This window comes from Kogia breviceps, chromosome 13 (genome assembly GCF_026419965.1).
Source record: "Kogia breviceps isolate mKogBre1 chromosome 13, mKogBre1 haplotype 1, whole genome shotgun sequence".
NCBI lineage: Eukaryota > Metazoa > Chordata > Mammalia > Artiodactyla > Physeteridae > Kogia > Kogia breviceps.
Genome location: NC_081322.1, coordinates 48068667 through 48088344, shown reverse-complemented (window position 1 = coordinate 48088344; position 19678 = coordinate 48068667). Strand labels below are relative to the sequence as shown.

The 19678-nt window shown below is 36.1% G+C and overlaps 2 protein-coding genes across 3 annotated transcripts in view; one reads left to right on the top strand and one right to left on the bottom strand.

Moving 5' to 3' along the window:
* GOPC (golgi associated PDZ and coiled-coil motif containing) overlaps nucleotides 1-10208 on the top strand; it is a 38641-nt gene extending 28433 nt beyond the window's left edge. For both annotated transcript variants that reach the window (XM_059035867.2, XM_059035868.2), the window contains 4 exons: nucleotides 1027-1122; nucleotides 1783-1947; nucleotides 4090-4270; nucleotides 7155-10208. In XM_059035867.2, the coding sequence (XP_058891850.1) occupies nucleotides 1027-1122; nucleotides 1783-1947; nucleotides 4090-4270; nucleotides 7155-7285 (573 nt within the window). In that variant the 3' untranslated portion in view covers nucleotides 7286-10208. The remainder of the gene's footprint in view (nucleotides 1-1026; nucleotides 1123-1782; nucleotides 1948-4089; nucleotides 4271-7154) is intronic.
* The window catches only part of DCBLD1 (discoidin, CUB and LCCL domain containing 1), a 98785-nt gene that overhangs the window by 1265 nt on the left and 77842 nt on the right, over nucleotides 1-19678 (bottom strand). The window lies entirely within an intron of this gene.

Below are 19678 nucleotides of genomic sequence, written 5' to 3'. Positions count from 1 at the left end.
GAAGGAGACTTTTATGGAGTGAGGGATGGAAATGGATCACCAAAGGAAGGAGCCTGAGGTGAAGCTGTCAGATATAGGCCATCTAGGAAAGTACTAGTATAATAGACACCAAAGAAAAGAGAAGGTTTCCAGGAGGGGATAGTGAACAGTATCAACTTTCTGCAAGGTTCAAAAAGGCAGTGACTAACAAACGTATTCATTGGAAGTAGCCACATTCGTTACCAGTGACTGCAGAGAAGACAGTTTCATTGGAGCAAGTGGGGGCAAAACCCTAATTACAGTGGTTGGAGTACTGAATGTAAGAGGCAAGGAAGTAACTACAGTTAGGATTAACTGTGTGTGCCGGCTAAGGAAAGATGGAGGGAGGATAGTAGGTAAAGAAGATAGTGGGTGATTGAAGGGTTTTTATCTGTGTTGTTTTGTGTTTGTACATGGTCAGTATTTTAAAGCTGGATGAGACCTGGAGTTTTTTCATGCGCTGAATTAGGGAAGGAGCTTGTAGAGAGAGGGAAAGAGTAAAGGTACCAGAGAAAGAATTATTAATGGAACAAGGTCCTTTAGTTAAGAGGTAGACTCTAGAATGCAAAGAAATGAAAAAGTAATTAATGATCCGGCTGGCATTATGTTTTTTCAGTTCTACAAATCAGTTAAAATGGATATAGATCTTTAAGGTATTTTTCCAGTTAAGATAGTTACCTCCTTTCATTTCTTGAAGATATTTGTTTATCAGTTCCTGGCAGTGATTTCTTTCGTAATGTCCTACAATTTAAAAAGAGATGTACCAGATGTATTAAAGAAGTTAATAAGAGCGTGAGAAAATCATCTATATTTCACCATATTAACTGAAGAACTATTTTTGCTTTCCCATTTTATCTATTTATTAATTACTTTCTTAACACTATACTGTGTATCCATTACAGGCAACTAATAAAGATTCCTAAAAGCAAGTTATAATAGTATGGGTTTATTCTATATGGTATATTATTTAAGTAGTACTAATTTTTCTTCTTTTTTTCCTTCAATAAGGATCAAGACTCTTTAAAGAAAAGCCAAGGTGTTGGTCCAATTAGAAAAGTTCTCCTCCTTAAGGAAGATCATGAAGGCCTTGGCATTTCAATTACAGTAAGAAGTAGTGCTTCCAGTCTTCTTTTCTACAGTTGTCTAGTATAATCATGCTCCTTTGTTGGACATCACTGGGAAATAAAGTATTCTGAATATATTTTCTAAATAACTAAATTTATCCCCATGGGTAACAACACACACACAATTATGATTAAAAGCTAGAAGGTGAAATGTACCAAATATTGCATTTCATCAACTTTGTGTTGCATATTTTTTCACATTTTAACATCTGTGAAATTGAGATTCATCTTATAATTATTTTTGTGGAACATAAAATAATGGTTTGTCTTACCGTTCATAGTGACTCAGATTTGATAAAATCTAATAGTGCTGTGGACTACTAATACATAAAATATTTTTATTTATTTATTTAAGAGAGTAGCTAATTGTTGTTTTTTTGTTTTTTTAGGGTTCTTTTTTTTGGCTCTGGAATGCGTTTTAAAACACATGTATATTATTAATCGTTTTATTTAGAAGTCACTTTGATATTCATAATAATTTGATTTACCATTACCTAAATATAATAGCAAATAGGATTTCACTCAGTATTTATAATAAGAGATAGTAACAGGTGCTTACTGAAATGTTTTTAGGAAAACATCAGTAGAATAGTCTGTGACTATACAAAAGTAAACTAATTTATTGCTTTTTTTTGGTTAGGGTGGAAAGGAACATGGTGTTCCAATCCTCATTTCTGAGATCCACCCCGGGCAACCTGCTGATAGATGTGGAGGGCTACATGTTGGAGATGCTATTCTGGCTGTTAATGGAGTTAACCTAAGGGACACAAAGCATAAAGAAGCTGTAACCATTCTTTCCCAGCAGGTAAGTTCCCTTTATGTAACTAAAATTGGATCTGTTGATTGTTCCTTTTTGAATCTGTTGAATATTTTATACTTCCCTAGGAGGTTTCTCAAGTAGTAAAGTATATATATATATAGATACTAGTTTCCTATTATAGAAGACATTCAGCCAGATTTACTGAAAAAGTTTTGCTATGCTCTTCTTCACAGCTGTATAGTTCTGAGCAAGTTAAGTCCTTTATGCTGTAGTGTCCTCATCTGAGAGCTGTAAGGATTAAGTATGTTAATACATACAAAGTGTTCAGAACAGGACTTTAGAAGGCTTTTAGAAGGCAAAACATTATTAATGACTAAAATGCTATACAAATATGAAGTACTATAGAAAAAAAAATGTTAGAAGTGGATTGATTTTATAGTCATAAATGTTAGAACTCAAGGGTCCTTAGAAATCATTTAGCCCAACCCTCTTATTTAAAATGAGTGAATTAAGGTTCTTAGAAATTAAATGATTTGCTTAAGGCTGAAGAACATATAAAGAGTTGAGAGTCATATCCAAAAGTCATATTTGTTATCCAGAGTACTTACAATGTTTTTTTGTTTTGTTTTGTTTTGTTTCCTTCAAGAATAAGGTTGAGGGAATTAGAGAGGTGTTGGTTAGTACACTGAGATACTTGTTGGATCATCAGCATAGTATGCCAGGGTAGAATTGAATCTCAGAGTTGAAAGTGAATTTATAGCTCATTTAGTTCAACTTTACATGATGCACAAATATCTACAATATCACTAATTAAATAATTGTATTAAAGGGAGGACTTGTTGGTGATAAAACAGTCCATTTCATTGTTGTACGTTGCTGATTTTTAGAAAGCTCTTCCTCATATTAAGCACAAAATCTGTTTCTTCATGACAGCTACCCACAGACCTGATTCTGTCATCTAGAGAACTTTACTGAAGACCACTGCATTTACCATCTCCCCCAAAATGGTATTTTTAAAGCATTGCCTAATGAGGGAGATCTAAAAATGCAGTGCTAGTCTCTTTAAGTTGGTGTTTTCTCAGCCCAACTTGGCTGTCATCCAGTAGCATAAGAGTGAGATGAACAGCAGCTGTGGTAAAGGAGATGTAAACAGGCAGTTCATGAGATGCAGTTAATGAGATACAAAGTTGTATGGAAACACTAAGCGCATGTTAAAATTCTGAAGTATAACCTTAAACTTCTGGGGAAGAGGAGCAGCAGAGACTAACTTAGTGAGTAGCAATAAAAAAAAAAAAAATGGCACGCTTTTTTTTTGAGCAAAGGCAGGCTGTAATTTTCAGAGAATTATAAATACCAGACTTGGGTATAGTGATTGTAGTCTCTTATTAAATGACAGTTGTAACTTGTAATTTTTTTAACATGAAATAATCTGTAACTTTTTACCTGAACATAAAGTTGTTATTAAAGAATTACAATATAAATACTGCACATTTAGTCTAGTATAGTAGAAAGAGCAAGGACTTTGGAGTCAAATTTCTGTTTTTCTGTTTTACTTGTTCATCTTATTGAGAGAGTTACCTGCTCTCTCCAGGACTAATAACTCAGGTTTCTCATTCATGTACAAGGGACTATAATAGTGTTATTCTGAGGATTGAAAGCTAATAATTTTGTACAATAAATACAGTAATTACTATTACTACTGAACAGAATACCTTAACACTTTGGCATTTGGTGAAAGTTAAGGAAAGGCTCAAGACCTATTTAGTAAGAAACAAGAAATCATTGTGTAGAGGTTTCTTGAATTAGTCAGAGAAAAGTTTGTGTGGTACCCTTAGGTGCAACTTTAATATCTGACTATTTAGATGGATTTGCTGAATTGCTATTATGGAAAGTATAAAATGGCAAAATGACTTTTAAACTGAACATTTGTTCCAAAATTTTGTAAATTGAATAAACATCCTTTTTTATTTTAGGTCTGTTAACAAAAATATTTTGATCAGTAGAAATATCTGTAATATTAAAAGGAAATTACTTTTACCTCTTGAGATTCTAAAATTTCATTATTTGTTGTCTTGAAAGGAGATGCATCTGAGGTCCAACTACTACTTCTCACCGCAAAGAATTTGGAAATCTTTTAAAATTATAATTACAGTAACTTGGTTTCCTCATTTTCTTTCCCCATTTTAGAGAGGAGAGATTGAATTTGAAGTAGTTTATGTGGCTCCTGAAGTGGATTCTGATGATGAAAATGTGGAATATGAAGATGAGAGTGGACATCGTTACCGTTTGTACCTTGATGAATTAGAGGGAAGTAGTAATCCTGGTGCTAGTTGCAAAGACACAAGTGGGGAAATCAAAGTGTTACAAGGTAAAAATTACTCTAAAAGTTATAATTAATGTATTTATTATTAATAAACTTTAAAAATATAAAAGCCTTAGCTGTTCTTTAGTAACACTGTTTTAATGATGGGGAAACCATGGTTAACAAAATGGATAGCTTTCCCTTGCTAAATTATAGTTTTGTTGTACACCAGTAACTATGCCAAAATTTTATTTACATGTAAGTTCTTCTAGAGTCATCTTGGACAAGTACGTGACCAATTACTAAACTATAACTGATCCTTGAAAATTAAATAAAATTCAAGTTTTCTAGACTCTGAAACAAAGACCAACATGCCTTTTAGAGTAGATACATCTTAGTGTCATCTTGCTGTTTTAATGCGCATTCTTCTCTCATAATGCAATGATTTTACAGGCTAAATATGAATAAGTGATTAGACTGTTATCTCATGATTGTTATTAATAGAATCAGGATATGTGATCTTGAGGATTTTTGGTTTAGTTCCTTTGCTATCATTTATACATATTTTAAAGAAAAATTCTAGCACTTTCTTTTACATGGAGCAGTGGTTCTTAAATTGTGATACATGGATATTTGGGGGACCCCTTTCAAGGGGTTCTTGAGGTCAAAACTTTTCATAATAATACTAAGACATTGTCTTTTTTTGCTGTGTTGATATTTGCACTGATGGTACAAAAGCAATGGGGGTAAAACTATTGATACTTTAGTGCGAGTCAAAGCAGTAGCAACACTTTACTAGTGATCACTGTGTTCTTCCTTGCCATCCACTCAGAATGAAAAAGAAGAAGAAAATGCCAGTTTCTCTTAAGAATATCTTTGATGAAATACTAAAAACTGCTAATTTTATTAAATCTTGAGTATATGACTTTTTAATATTCTGTGTGATGAAATGGGAAGTATGCATTGTATTACTGAGTGTATGCTGAACAAAGATGCTGGTCTTGAGGAAAGGTACTTAAGTGATTAATTTGCTAGCTGAACTAGCCATTTTTGATGACAACATGACAATTTTTACTTGAAAGAATGACAAATTATGGTGGTTCAGACTATTTGGCAGTCATTTTCTTTAAAATGAACAAAGTGAGGGCTTCCCTGGTGGCGCAGTGGTTGAGAGTCTGCCTGCCGATGCAGGGGACATAGGTTCGTGCCCCGGTCCAGGAAGATCCCACGTGCCGCAGAGTGGCTGGGCCCGTGAGTCATGGCCGCTGAGCCTGCGCGTCTGGATCCTATGCTCCGCAACGGGAGAGGCCACAACAGTGAGAGGCCCGTGTACCGCAAAAAAAAAGAACAAAGTGAAGCCATCACTTCAAGGAGAACAACTGACAGTATTTATTGCCAGTGATAAAATGAGCTTTCAAGTGAAAATTCGAATTTTGTAAAACATGCATCAACCACCATGAGCTCGACAGCTTCCTGACACTTAAAGAACTTTTCTAATAAGATTGGTGGTGATATTAACAAATGTGATAATTTTGATATAGTAAAAAGAAATGTGTCAGCTTTTGGAATTGCTACATAACTCAGTGATCTGATATTTTTCAAATGACCAGTGCATGATGTTACTAAATCCTGCATGGGTGAAAGAGCCATTCAAAGTGCAAGATAGACAAATGATTTTAATGTAGCAGAGTGTGAAAGTTCATTGATATGGTTTTAGATTCTATACTGTAAAATTTTGGTATACGATCAAAGAAGAATATTGACAGTTATCTGAAAAAGCTAAGTTACTCTTCCCTCTTCTAACTATATATCTTTGTGAAGGTGAACTTTCTTCATATACTTGTAACTCATTGAGTAGAAGCAAATATGAGAATCCAGCTATCTTCTGTAAAGCCAGACATTAAGGATATTTGCAAAATTGTAAAATAATGATATTCTTCTGACTAAATTTTTTGGAAAGTAGAATTATTTTCACTAAACAAATATGTTATTTATGTTAACATTTATGGAGTTTATCATTTTTAATAAAGTAATAATTTTTTTTTAGATTTCTCAGTTTTAATCACTAATATGGTAAACATTAGTACCTCACCATGAACAAAAGCTCTTTGCAATTTTCAGTACTTATTAAGAGTGTAAAGGCAGCCTGAGACCAAAAAGTTTGAGAACTTCTGGCATAGAGTTTTATAGTGAACTGATGAACTGTTGCCCTTTTGGTAAATCTATATGTTGTGAATTATTTATACAAAGACAGCAGTAGCAATCGTTCTCCCCGTGCATCTTGAACAAAACGATTGTGGCACTATGTCAAAACCTTGCGCTGTTGAGCTGCTTTTCCTTTGCTTTTGTTGTCTTTCACCCTTCTATTTTTTGTCAGGATTAGAGTTCTTGTCCCTTCCTTTTTGCAGCTGAGGCTAAAAGGTTCTCTATCACCTGTGGAAATTGCAAACCACTTAAAATGTGACTCAAATATGTGTACTATTTGTAGATTAACCAAAATTAGTTTTAAATTTTATCTGGACATTGGACAAATTAGATGTAGTGATAAACTAGTATGTGCCTCATTGAACAAGTTAAATAATGTGAAAGCAAAATGTAAAAGAAAAATACAGTTTACAGTTCAGCAGGTATTTGTGTGAGTAGAACTTACTGAATTTTGGGATTGTGTGTATCAGTTCTAAGTTTCATAGAAAATTTGGTAGGAAATTTTATATAATTTTTAGATAAGTCCAATAGATAATATTTAAAAATCTGTACAGTGTTTGATATCTGCTATAAGAAGGAAGAATTCCTTTGTCAGAGATTGCTGACTTGATAAATCTAGGGTCCCATTATTTGCTCCATATTATTATTATTAATTACAGTGGGCATTCCTTTGTTATAGCTCAATAAAAGTATGACTTTTTTTTTTTTAACTAGAAAGTATCTGTTTTTTTTCTCTTTCTTTCAGGATTTAATAAGAAAGCAGTAACTGATGGACATGAAAATGGAGACCTAGGAACTTCAAGTGAAACTCCACTCGAAGATGGTGCTTCTAAATTAGATGATCTGCACAGTCTGTATCATAAAAAATCTTATTAAACTGACTATCTCCGGACAAGATTGTTAATCAAACTATTCCGAATTTGGGGCACTAGGGAAGACGGTGACAAAGACTGTACAAGATCAAAGGAGGCTGTTTGTTGCCTAAATGAAAGGCGGGTACCTCAGGGCTTCATGTGAACAATTCTAAATGCATAAAACTCCCTATTTTCTGTGGTATACCATAATTAGCGATTGCATGTAAAGTAATTTTGATTTTCTTAAAATTGTAAAGCACCAAAGCATGTGTTTCCCAAAAGGATAGTACTAGGCTCTTAAGTACCAAATGAAGCACTACTGTTTTATTTGATTCCTTTTCCATTTAGTAGAAGGACAGTGCTAACTGGAATTTTTTTAAGCAATAGCTTTTAAATATAAGAGAATAAATGAATTCATATTGTATATTCCAGAATGTTAAGTGTGGTGTTTCAAAGGACAGAACTTGAATTGCAGAATGTAGGCTTGACTTAAATTTTTTTTTTAACTGAAAGAATGGTTTCAGTGTTTTCCTTTTTTAAGATTTAATATGCTTCCTGATATCTAAATCAGTTCTTAATGATCATTTATTATGAGTTTGCTTTTCAGTGTTATTCATTCAGTACAAAATAGTTTTCTTTAAGCAATCCTTTATCAATGCTGCACTAGAAATAGTTTCAGAAAAGTTATTGTACATTGTACATTTTAGGTTTTTAGAAGAAATGCAGATGAGTGTAAAATATCTGTTCTCAATTATGTTGATCTTGTGTGCATAGTATTGGAGTATTACGTTATTAATGTTTAGTCACAAATGCTTTTTTTCTCGAATCCATGAAAGACAGTTTTATACATTTTGAGTTGTTCATAATGTTTGTCTTGTGATAGTCCTGGCACTTAAAGATACATCTTTTCTATCATTGTAAAAGCTCAAATTTATTAGCATGTCAATGAGATACATTCAAAAGCAGTTTTCTCTCAAAGTACCTAACTGATTTGCCAATCATCCAAAAAGCTGAGGCACTGGAGGGTAAGATAAGGTGAACACGTTTTGATATGGTAATTGTTTTGGTTGGCTTTTCTTGTTTGTGTTTGTTTGACTAAAGTGCTGTTCATATGCAAACTAGATTTGCTACTTTGCTTATCCCAGGAATAAGCATGGAGTGCCTGCTCTCTTATTTACTGTTCCGCAGGCCACTGTACTGGGCAGGGGAAAGTGAAAACATTGCATTTAAAGAGATGGTAGTTTTGCAAATATTGTTTTAAAGGACATACGTTGAAGGGAATATTGCTTGGGAGAAGGCTTTTAGAGTATTATCAGTATCTTTCTAATATTCATATGTTATGTGATATAAAACGTGTTCTTTTTTCTTTCCTAGATGCACTGTATATTTGTTCATAGGTAAATCTATAAAATGTATATACTTTATTTGGTGGTTTTGCTATTTATAAATTTTATGTTTTAACTGTTGCTCATTTATGGTTTGTTTTGCGTGGTTTTGTTCATCTGTATATCACCATGTTAATTTGTAATAGAAATGCACTTCATAGTATGTATGGTTACTGATATTAAAATACCTTGTAGCATAGCGTTGCCTCTAAGCAGAAGCTAGTATTTAATTGTATAACTGAATAAGCAAGCTACATGTCATTGTTTGCTCCTGGCAGGCTAGGCCTCTTAAAAGAAAAAAAGTCTTCTTATGCATCCCCTACTCCAACACATGCCCCCACTGGATTTTAGCCAGTGTATTCATTTAGACAAAAAAATTTCCATTGTCATATATCTGAAAACTTTTTGTTTTGACTTGAAACCATGTTATCTTATCTTTTTAAAACACAGCCTGGGATGGGGTGGCCACGGCAGTTTTTCAGAGAGTATCCTTTATCTACTAAGACTGATTCCTTAGGAAATATTAGCGAAACCCTTTTGATTTTCAAGAACTAATATGTCTATAAAGGGTTTTTTTTTTTTAGAGCCTTGAATTGGCATTTCTGTGAGGACGCCGTGTAATATGAAGAACTGTATGAGATGGTGGTGATACAAACTTTCTTGGGCTGATAAGCAGAATGAAAAATTTCCCAGGTAGTTTAAAATTGCAAAGGTCAGTTCCCATTTTATTCCTGCCTCACCTTGGTTTTGCAGGCCTATGTGAGAGCACTGTTGCTCAGATGCTACTATGAGATTCCCGTCAGGTGTTTACAAAGTACTCAGTTAAAAGTTCATTTTAGAATATATAGTCTTTGGGGGATGAACTAAGAATTAGACTTTTCCCAAAGGACTGAATGAGAAACAGTTTTTATGTTTTCACGTTTACAGGAAAGAAACTCATAATGAGTTTCAAGGACAAAACCAAACATAAGGAGAGAACTGTTGCAAAGCCATTACAATTAAAAAGGAAAAAGAAAAATACACATATGCACACACAAACAGAATAGCTGAGAAAAAATTTTCAAGAGTGTGAGGGTTGTATGTATGCGTGTATATATTTACATTTAACTTCTAAAATTCTAAGTATCTGTTGTGAATATGATGGCAGACAACATTTGGGTTATGAGACTTGTTAAAATAGATTGAAAAGCGATGACAATTTTTTGATCCTTGGTAATATAACTGAATGGTTTTAGCTGAACAGCTGTCAGAAGCTTGTCGTTGGTGCTGGTTCTGTTCCCCCCACCATGGACTTACTTTGTTTTCATGTTTAGAAACAGTATATTGATTCATGTGTAAGTTGCACATTTCTGACATCCTTATTACGTAATCACCATCCCACTTATCCAGTCTTCCACATAGGGTCAGCCTCAAATCTATAGGATTTTTGACAAATGTATTATACCTAGTTGTGTTGAATTTAGTATTTTTTTATTAGCCTGTAAATAAAGATGGCCTCTCCTACATTAAAATGGTATTAATCGCATTAAAAAATAAACATTTTGCAATTCTTTCATGTTATATATTTTATTTATTATTTATTTCTAGTAGCTTCTGTTATTTGTACCAGCAAGTCATAAAGTCCATGCAAAGGCTGAACCTAGTTACTGTGGTGGAACAGTTTTTTTTAGTAGGAATTAACTGTGTGATTTTAGGAACTATTTAATCTGAATTAGTTAAAAGTATATTGGTTGGAAGGAGCTGCCAGAGCAGCTGTGGGACCAGTTTTCTGTTGAATCTTAGCAGATACAAAAACTCTAGTCTCCTTGGGTGAGTTTTATGTTACAAATATTGATGGCAAATGTTGCCTTTGAGGATAACATTGATAAAAATTAGAAAACAAATCCTATTAGATACTATGTAAGAAGGTATTTATCCATTTTATCATCTAAGCATATATGACTTAGAAGTTTCCAAATTGTATATAAAATAATTTTAGAAATATCTATAAACATTGTTCAGTTCGTTTGCCTCAGAAGTTGTACGTGTGGTCATTTATAGTCAACCTAAGAACTAGGTGTAGAATGTGTAGGAATGCTTTTTCTTTATCAAGGGTATCTGAGGTCGATCAGGAGGAAAAACTCACAAATGGTATTTTACTCTAAGTATTAATTAATGTAAACCATATTTCAGAAAATTACTTGAGTTATGAACATTTAGAAGTATTTATTATTTTGTCATTGAGTAACTTTGATTTAGTCCTAATACAATATGCTGTGTGTCAGCTTCCAATTCACCAAGCAATTTGGAAAAGTCTTTTCCCCAGAATTCACCCACATAGGCTATTGTTCTTTTATTAAATTAAAAAGATTATTTTATTTAAGGGGTTTTATAATTAACCTTTTAAGAAAATTTTAGCTGAAAGGTATTATTGCAAATTACCATGTGCTGTTGATGCTAAATATTTGTCTGATCACAAATCTTTTTCAGGTGTATTTTGAGAGCTACACTCATGGTCGTGGCAGCCAGGAGAATGCACCCCTCAGCTCTCCAGCAGGAAGGAGCATAAGGGACTGAAGGCCCTCCAGCCTCTGCACTCTGGTCATCCCCACATTAACACACAGGCTCTGCCTCACACTGCTGCCAACCAGGGACTGAGCATGGCAAAGAGTTGACTCCTTCACTTTGGCTTGAAGACTACCTGACAGTCTTGCCAGACTCCTTTAGGATTGTGTTATAGTCTCTAAGTCACTTTCACCCAACCTTCCTTCTTTTATCTACCTGGGGTCATGCCTGTATCAGGGGCTGGTTGCCTCCCAGCCTCCCACCAACCCCAGCTCCCACCCTGCTTTTCCTCACCAGCACTGCCCCTAGTAAGTCTGTTCTATAGCTGACCCCTTCTTGGTCTTGGTGTCTGCTTGGAGGACCCAGACTAACACAAGTGGACCAGGAGTGAGATCTGAGAAAACAGGTTAATAGGAGATGAGGAGCTGGTTCATCTCCCTCCCAAAGGATGAAGAGGATGACATCCTCGCCGGTAAGTGGTGTACATACAGGCCTTGGCACAAGGTTATGACTCAGTTACTAGATATTTCACAGATGGTGTGCAGAAAAGAGTTACCAAAGCAGGCCTGAACCTGTTATCCTTGGAAAGGCCTGCTTTTGAGGTTCGCCAGTGGCTACTGTCCAGCAGTTTGGATTTCACAGGTGTTCCCCCCATTCCCTAATTGATAAGAGTGGTTTACTGTGCCTGAAATGTTTGTACACACAATAGGGTTTATGTTGAACACCTGCTTTCCTTCTGGGAATCATAAATTTGGTACATGCTAGGCAAAGAGTGCCTACTTGACTGGGCACAATAAAAACCCTGGACTCCTATGCCCAGGCTCAGGCCAGCTTCCTGGTGGACAGTACTTTATACATATTATACATCATTGCTGGAGGAATTAAGCTCATCCTGTGTGACCCCATTGGGAGAAGACTCTTGGAGCTTGTGCTCATTTCATATGGACTTTGTTCATGTGCCTTTTCCCTTTGCTGATTTTGCTTGGTGTTCTTTCTCTGTAATAAATCACAGTTGTGAGTACAGGTCTATGCTTAGTCCTGTGGGCCCTTCTAGCAAGTCGCTCAACCTGGGGGTGGTCTTAGAGACCCCAGAAACAGATGGTAACTTAGGCAAATATCCCCATGGAGAGGAACTCTCTAGAAGTTCAATGAGGCAGGTGTTTGATAAATACAGAAAGGACAATGTCTACAAAAACAGTAGAATTGGCTGGTTACTGCTTGGTTGTATTGATGACCTATAGAAGGATAATGAGAGACTGAGGGATGTTATCAAGCTGTTAATACTGAAATGTGAGAGCCAAAGGACCTCTGGGGAGCTCATAACAAGGCCTTTTCTCCTGCAGTGGAAGGATTGAAACAGCCGAGATTCAGGCTGAACATCTAATTGTTAACAGTCACAAAGCTTCAGAGACTTGACTTAAATGTTCAGCCATATTATACTTTGTGAAACTCAAGGTGCTGGTAGGGAAAACCTAGAACCTTGAAACATGCCATGCGGACATCTGGATGGATGCCCCTGAAGATGTTGACTCTGCAGTCCCTACTGCATCCTATAGTCTTGCAGAAGCAGCCCAGCCTTCCCTAATAAGTCACCTCTACTTATGCTGGAAGATGCTGCAGAGGCTGCTACCCACCCCTCCTCCTCCCACCCTTTTCCCCCTCTCCCCTGCAACCCAAGAGAGTAACTGCCCCTCTCCTCTCTCTTTGCTCCTAGGCCTGTAACTAGGGTTAAATCCTAGCAAATCCTGGCTGCAGATGTGCTGGGCCTGGTAAGGGAGAAGAAAGACCACACATCAAAAAAGGTAAGATTTGGCTAGCATATCCTGGCAGAAGCCAAGGAAGTGCTACTGGGATTAGATTTTTGACAGTGCTTGATAAAGGGCTAAACTCTCCAGATGAAAGAAAGGATTCAAATAGGAAAAAAAATCCAGCAAAAAGTTCTTTATGAGGAACATACCTAAGGATACAAAAAGTTTGAAAGTGAAAAGATAAAGAAGATACACTAGGCATATATTCTCCAAAGGCAAGCTGAGATAGTTATATTCATATCAGAGAGAATAGACTTCAAGGAAAAAAAAGCATTATCAGGCATGGAGAAAGCTACTTTTACATATATATATATTTTTTAAAAATTAAAGTATGGTAGGTTTACAATATTGTTTTAGTTTCAGGTGTACAACAAAGTAATTCAGTTATATATATATTTTTTTCTTCAGATTATTTCCTATTACAGGTTGTTACAAGATATTGACTATAGTTCCCTCTGCTATACAATAAATCCTTGTTGTTTATCTGTTTTATGTATAGTAACTTGTATCTGTTAATTCCATACTTCTCTCCTTTCCCCTTTGATTACCATAAGTTTGTTTTCTGTCTTTGAGTCTGTTTCTGTTTTGTAGATAAATTCATTTGTATTATTTTTTTAGATTTCATATTTACGTGATATCATATAATATTTATCTTTCTATGTCTGACTTCACTTAATATAATATTCCCTAGGTTGTTTCATGTTGTTGCAAATAGCAATATTTAATTCTTTTTTATGGCTGGGTAGTATTCCATTGTATACATATACCACATCTTCTTAAACCAGTCGTCTGTTGATGGGCCTTGGGTTGTTTCCATGTCTTGGCTGTTGTAAATAATGCTGCTATGAACATTGGGGTGCATGTATCTTTTCAGATTAGAGTTTTCATCTTTTCTGGATACATGCCCAGGAGTGGGATTGCTGGATCATATGGTAGCTCTACTTTTAGTTTTTTAAGGAACCTCCATACAGTTTTCCATAGTGGCTGCACCAATTTACATTTCTACCAAGAGTGTAGGAGGGTTTCCTTTTCTCCACGCCCTCCAGCATTTATTATTTGTACACTTTTTGATGACATCCATTCCGACTGGTGTGAAGTGATACCTCATTATGGTTTTAATTTGCATTTCTCTAATAATTAGCAGAGTTGAGCATCTTTTCATGTGCCTGTTGGCCATCAGAATGTCTTCTTTGGGGAACTGTCTATATCTTCTTTGGAGCAATGTCTACTTAGGTCTTCTGTGCATTTTTTGATTGGGCTGTTCGTTTTTTTGATATTGAGTTGTATGAGCTGTCTGTATATATTTTGGATACTAAAGTCAGTCGTATTGTTTGCAAATATTTTCTCCCATTCCATATGTTGTCTTTTTCTTTTGTTAATGGTTTCATTTGTTGTGCAGAAGCTTTTAAGTTTGATTAGGTTCAATTTGTTTATTTTTGCTTTTATTTCTTTTGCCTTGGGAAACTGATCTAAGAAAATACAGCTACGATTTATGTCCGAGAATGTTTTGTCTATATTCTTTTCTAGGAGTTTTATGGTGTCATGACAAACCATTTTGAGTTTAGTTTTGCATGTGGTGTGATGAGAGGTTCTAATTTCACTGATTTACATGTAGCTATCCAGCTTTCCTAGCACCACTTGTGGAAGAGACTGTCTTTTCTTCATTGTATATTCTTGCCTCCTTTGTTGTAGATCAATTGACCATAGGTGTGTGAGTTTTTTTCTGGGCTCTGTGTTCTTTTCCGTTGATCTATATGTCTGTTTTTGTACCAGCACCACGCTGTTTTGATTACTATAGCTTTGTAATATTGTCTGAAGTCTGGAATGATTATGCCTCCGGCTTTGTTCTTTTTCCTCACAGTTGTTTTGACATTTCTGGGTCTTCTGTGGTTCCATATAAATTTTAGTATTATTTATTCCAGTTCTTTGAGAAATGTCATGGGTATTTTGATAGGGATCACATTAAATCTGTAGATTGACTCCCTCTTGCAAGAGCACCAGAATCACAACTAACTGCTGAACAGTCATCATCAGGAAGAGACTGGAACTCAGCAAAAAGATACTCCACATCCAAGGACAAAGGAAAAGCCACAGTGAGACAATAGGAGGGGCGCAATCACAATAAAATCAAATCCCATAACTGCTGGGTGGGTGACTCACACACTGGAGAACAATTATACCACAGAGGTCCACCCACTGGAGTGAAGGTTCTGAGCCCCATGTCAGGCTTCCCAACCTGGGTGTCTGGCAACGGGAGGAGGAATTTCCAGAGAATCAGACTTTGAAGGCTCACAGAATTTGATTGCAGGCCTTTGACACGACTGGGAGAAACAGAGACTCCACTCTTGAAGGGCACACACAGGGCAGTGTGCACATTGGGACCCAGGGAGAAGGAACACTGACCCCATAGGAGAGTGAGCCAGGCCTGCCTGTTGGTGTTGGAGGGTCTCTTGCAGAGGCGGGGGGCAGCTCTGGCTCACTGCGAGGACAAGGACGCTGGCAGCAAAAGTTCTGGGAAGTACTTCTTGGCGTGAGCCCTCCTGGAGTCTGCCATTAGCCCCACCAAAGAGCCTGCTGGTTCCAGTGCTGGGTCACCTCAGGCCAAAGAATGAACAGGGAGAGAACACAGCCTCCCCGATCAGCAGACAAGCAGATTAAAGTTTTACTGAGATCTTCCCAGCAGAGCAACACCCAGGTCTACCCACCACCAGTCCCTCCCATCAGGGAGCTGGCACAAGTCTCTTAGATAGCCTCATCCACCAGGGGGCAGACAGCAGAAGCAAGAAGAACTACAGTCCTGCAGCCTGTGGAACGAAAACCACATTCATAGAAAGACAAAATGAAAAGGCAGAGGACTAAGTACCAGATGAAGGAACAAGATAAAAGCTCAAAAAACAACTAAATGAAGTGGAGACAGGCAACCTCCCAGAAAAAGAATTCAGAATAATGATAGTGAAGATAATCCAGGACCAAAGAAAAAGAAAGGAGGCAAAGATAGAGAAGATGCAAGAAATGTTTAACAAAGACTTACAAGAATTAAAGAACAAACAAACAGAGATGAACAGTACAATAACTGAAATGAAAACTGCACTAGAAGGAATCAATAGCAGAATAACTGAGGCAGAAGAACGGATAAGTGACCTGGAAGACAGAATGGTGAAATTCACTGCCACAGAACAGAATAAAGAAAAAAGAATGAAAAGTAATGAAGACAGCCTAAGAGACCTCTGGGACAACATTAAACACACAAAGGTTTGCATTATAGAGGTCCCAGAAGGAGAAGAGAGAGAGAAAGGGCCTGAGAAAATACTGTTAGAGATTATAGTCGAAATCTTCCCTAACATGCGAAAGTAAATAGCCACTCAAGTCCAGGAAGCACAGAGAGTCCGAGGCACGATAAACCCAAGGAGAAACACACCAAGACACATAGTAATCAAATTGACAAAAATTAAAGACAAAGAAAAATTATTGAAAGCAGCAAGGGAAAAACGACAAATAACATACAAGGGAACTCCCATAATGTTAACAGCTAATTTCTCAGCAGAAACTCTACAAGCCAGAAGGCAGTGGCATGATATATTTAAAGTGATAAAAGGAAAGAAACTACAACCAAGATTACTCTACCCAGCAAGGATCTCATTCAGACTCAATGGAGAAATCAAAAGCTTTACTGACAAGCAAAAGCTAAAAGAATTCAGCACCAACAAACCAGCTCTACAACAAATGCTAAAGGAACTTCTCTAAGTGGGAAACACAAGAGAAGTAAAGGACCTACAAAAACAAACCCCAAACAATTCAGAAAATGGTAATAGGAACATACATATTGATAATTACCTTAAATGTGAATGGACTAAATGCTTCAACCAAAAGACACAGGCTCATGGAATGGATACAAAAACAAGACCCATATATATGCTGTCTACAAGAGACCCACTTCAGACCTAGGGACACATACAGACTGAAAGTGAGGGGATGGAAAAAGATATTCCATGCAAATGGAAATCAAAAGAAAGCTGGAGTAGCACTACTCATATCAGATAAAATAGACTTTAAAATAAAGAATGTTGCAAAAGACAAGGAAAGACACTACATAATGATCAAGGGATCAATCCAAGAAGATATAACAATTATATATGCACCCAACATAGGAGCACCTAAGGCAAATGCTAACAGCTATAAAAGGAAATTGGCTGTAACACAATAATAGTAGGCGACTTTAACACCTCACTTACACCAATGGACAGATCATCCAGACAGAAAATTAATAAGGAAACACAAGCTTTAAATGACACAATAGACCAGATAGATTTAATTGATATTTATAGGACATTCCATCTGAAAATAGCAGATTACACTTTCTTCTCAAGTGCACATGGAACATTCTCCAGGATAGATCACATCTTTGGTCACAAATCAAGCCTTGGTGAATTTAAGGAAACTGAAATCATGTTAAGTGTGTTTTCCGACCACAACGCTATAAGATTAGAAATAAATTATGGGGGAAAAACCATAAAAAACACAAACACATGCAGGCTAGACAATACATTACTAAATAATCAAGAGATCACTGAAGAAATCAGAGGAAATCACAAAATACCTAGAGACAGATGACAATGAAAACATGACAATCCAAAACCTATGGGATGCACAATAGCAGTTCTAAGAGAACGTTTATAGCAATACAGTCCTACCTCAAGAAGCAAGAAAAATCTCAAATAAACAATCTAACCTTACACCTGAAGGAACTAGAGAAAGAAGAACAAACAAAACTGAAAGTTAGTAGAAGGAAAGAAATCATAAAAGTCAGAGCAGAAATAAATGAAATAGAAACAATAATAGCAAAGATCAATAAAACTAAACGCTGGTTCTTTGAGAAGATAAACAAAATTGATAAACCTTTAGCCAGACTCATCAAGAAAAACACAGGACTCAAATCAATAAAATTAGAAATGAAAAAGGAGAAGTTACAACGGACACCACAGAAATATGAAGCATCACAAGACTACTACAAGCAACTCTATGACAATAAAATGGACAACCTGCAAGAAATGGACAAATTTTAGAAAGGTATAACCTTCCAAGACTGAACCAGGAAGAAATAGAAAATATGAACAGACACATCACAAGTAATGAAATTGAAACTGTGATTAAAAATCTTCCAACAAACAAAAGTCCAGGACCAGATGGCTTCACAGGTAAATTCTATCAAACGTTTAGAGAAGAGCTAACACCCATCCTTCTCAAACTCTTCCAAAAAATTGCAAGGGAAGGAACACTCCCAAACTCATTCTATGAGGCCACCATCACCCTGATACCAAAACCAGACAAAGATACTACAAAAAAGAAAATTACAGACCAATATCACTGATGAATACAGATGTAAAAGTCCTGAGCAAAATACTAGCAAACAGAATCCAACAACACATTAAAAGGATCATACACCATGATCAAGTGAGATTTATCCCAGGGATGCGACGATCCTTCAATATACACAAGTCAATCAGTGTGATACAGCATATTAACAAATTGAAGAATAAAAACCATTTAATCATCTCAATAGATGCAGAAAAACTTTTGACAAAATTCAACACCCATTTATGATAAAACTCCAGAAAGTGGGCATAGAGGGAACCTACCTCAGCCTAATAAAGGCCATATATGACAAACTCACAGCAAACATCATTCTCAATGGTGAGAAACTGAAGCCATTTCCACTAAGATAGGAACAAGACAAGGATGTCCACTCTTGCCACTGTTATTCAACGTAGTTTTGGAAGTCCTAGCCACAACAATCAGAGAAGAAAAAGAAAAGGAATACAAATTGGAAAAGAAGAAGTAAACCTGTCACTGTTTGCAGATGACATGATACTACACATAGAGAATCCTAAAGATGCCACCAGAAAACTACTAGATCAGTGAATTTGGTAAAGTTGCAGGATACAAAATTAATGCACAGAAATCTCTCGCATTCCTATACACTAACAACAGAAGATCAGAAAGAGAAATTAAGGAAACAATCCCATTTGCCATTGCAACAAAAAGAATGAAATACCTAGGAATAAACCTACCTAAGGAGGTAAAAGACGTGTACTCAGAAAACTATATGACACTGATGAAAGAGATCAAAGATGACACAAACAGATGGAGAGATATACCATGTTCTTGGATTGGAAGAATCAATATTGTGAAAATGAATATACTACCCAAAGCAATCCACAGATCAGTGCAATCCCTATCAAATTACCAATGGCATTTTTCACAGAACCAGAACAAAAAATATCTTAAAATTTGTATGGAAACACAAAAGACCCCAAATAGCCAAAGCAATCTTGAGGGAAAAAAACGGAGCTAGAAGAATCAGGCTCCCTGACTTCAGACTATACTAGAAAGCTACAGTAATCAAGATAATATGGTACTGGCACAAAAACAGAAATATAGATCAATGGGACAGGATAGAAAGCCCAGAGGTAAACCCACACATCTATGGTCAACTAATGACAAAGGAAGCAAGGATATACAATGGAGAAAAGACAGTCTCTTCAATAAGTGGTGCTGGGAAAACTGGATAGCTACATGTAAAAGAATGAAATTAGAACACTCCCTAACATCATACAGAAAAATAAACTCAAAATGGATTAAAGACCTAAATGTAAGACCAGACACTATAAAACTCTGAGA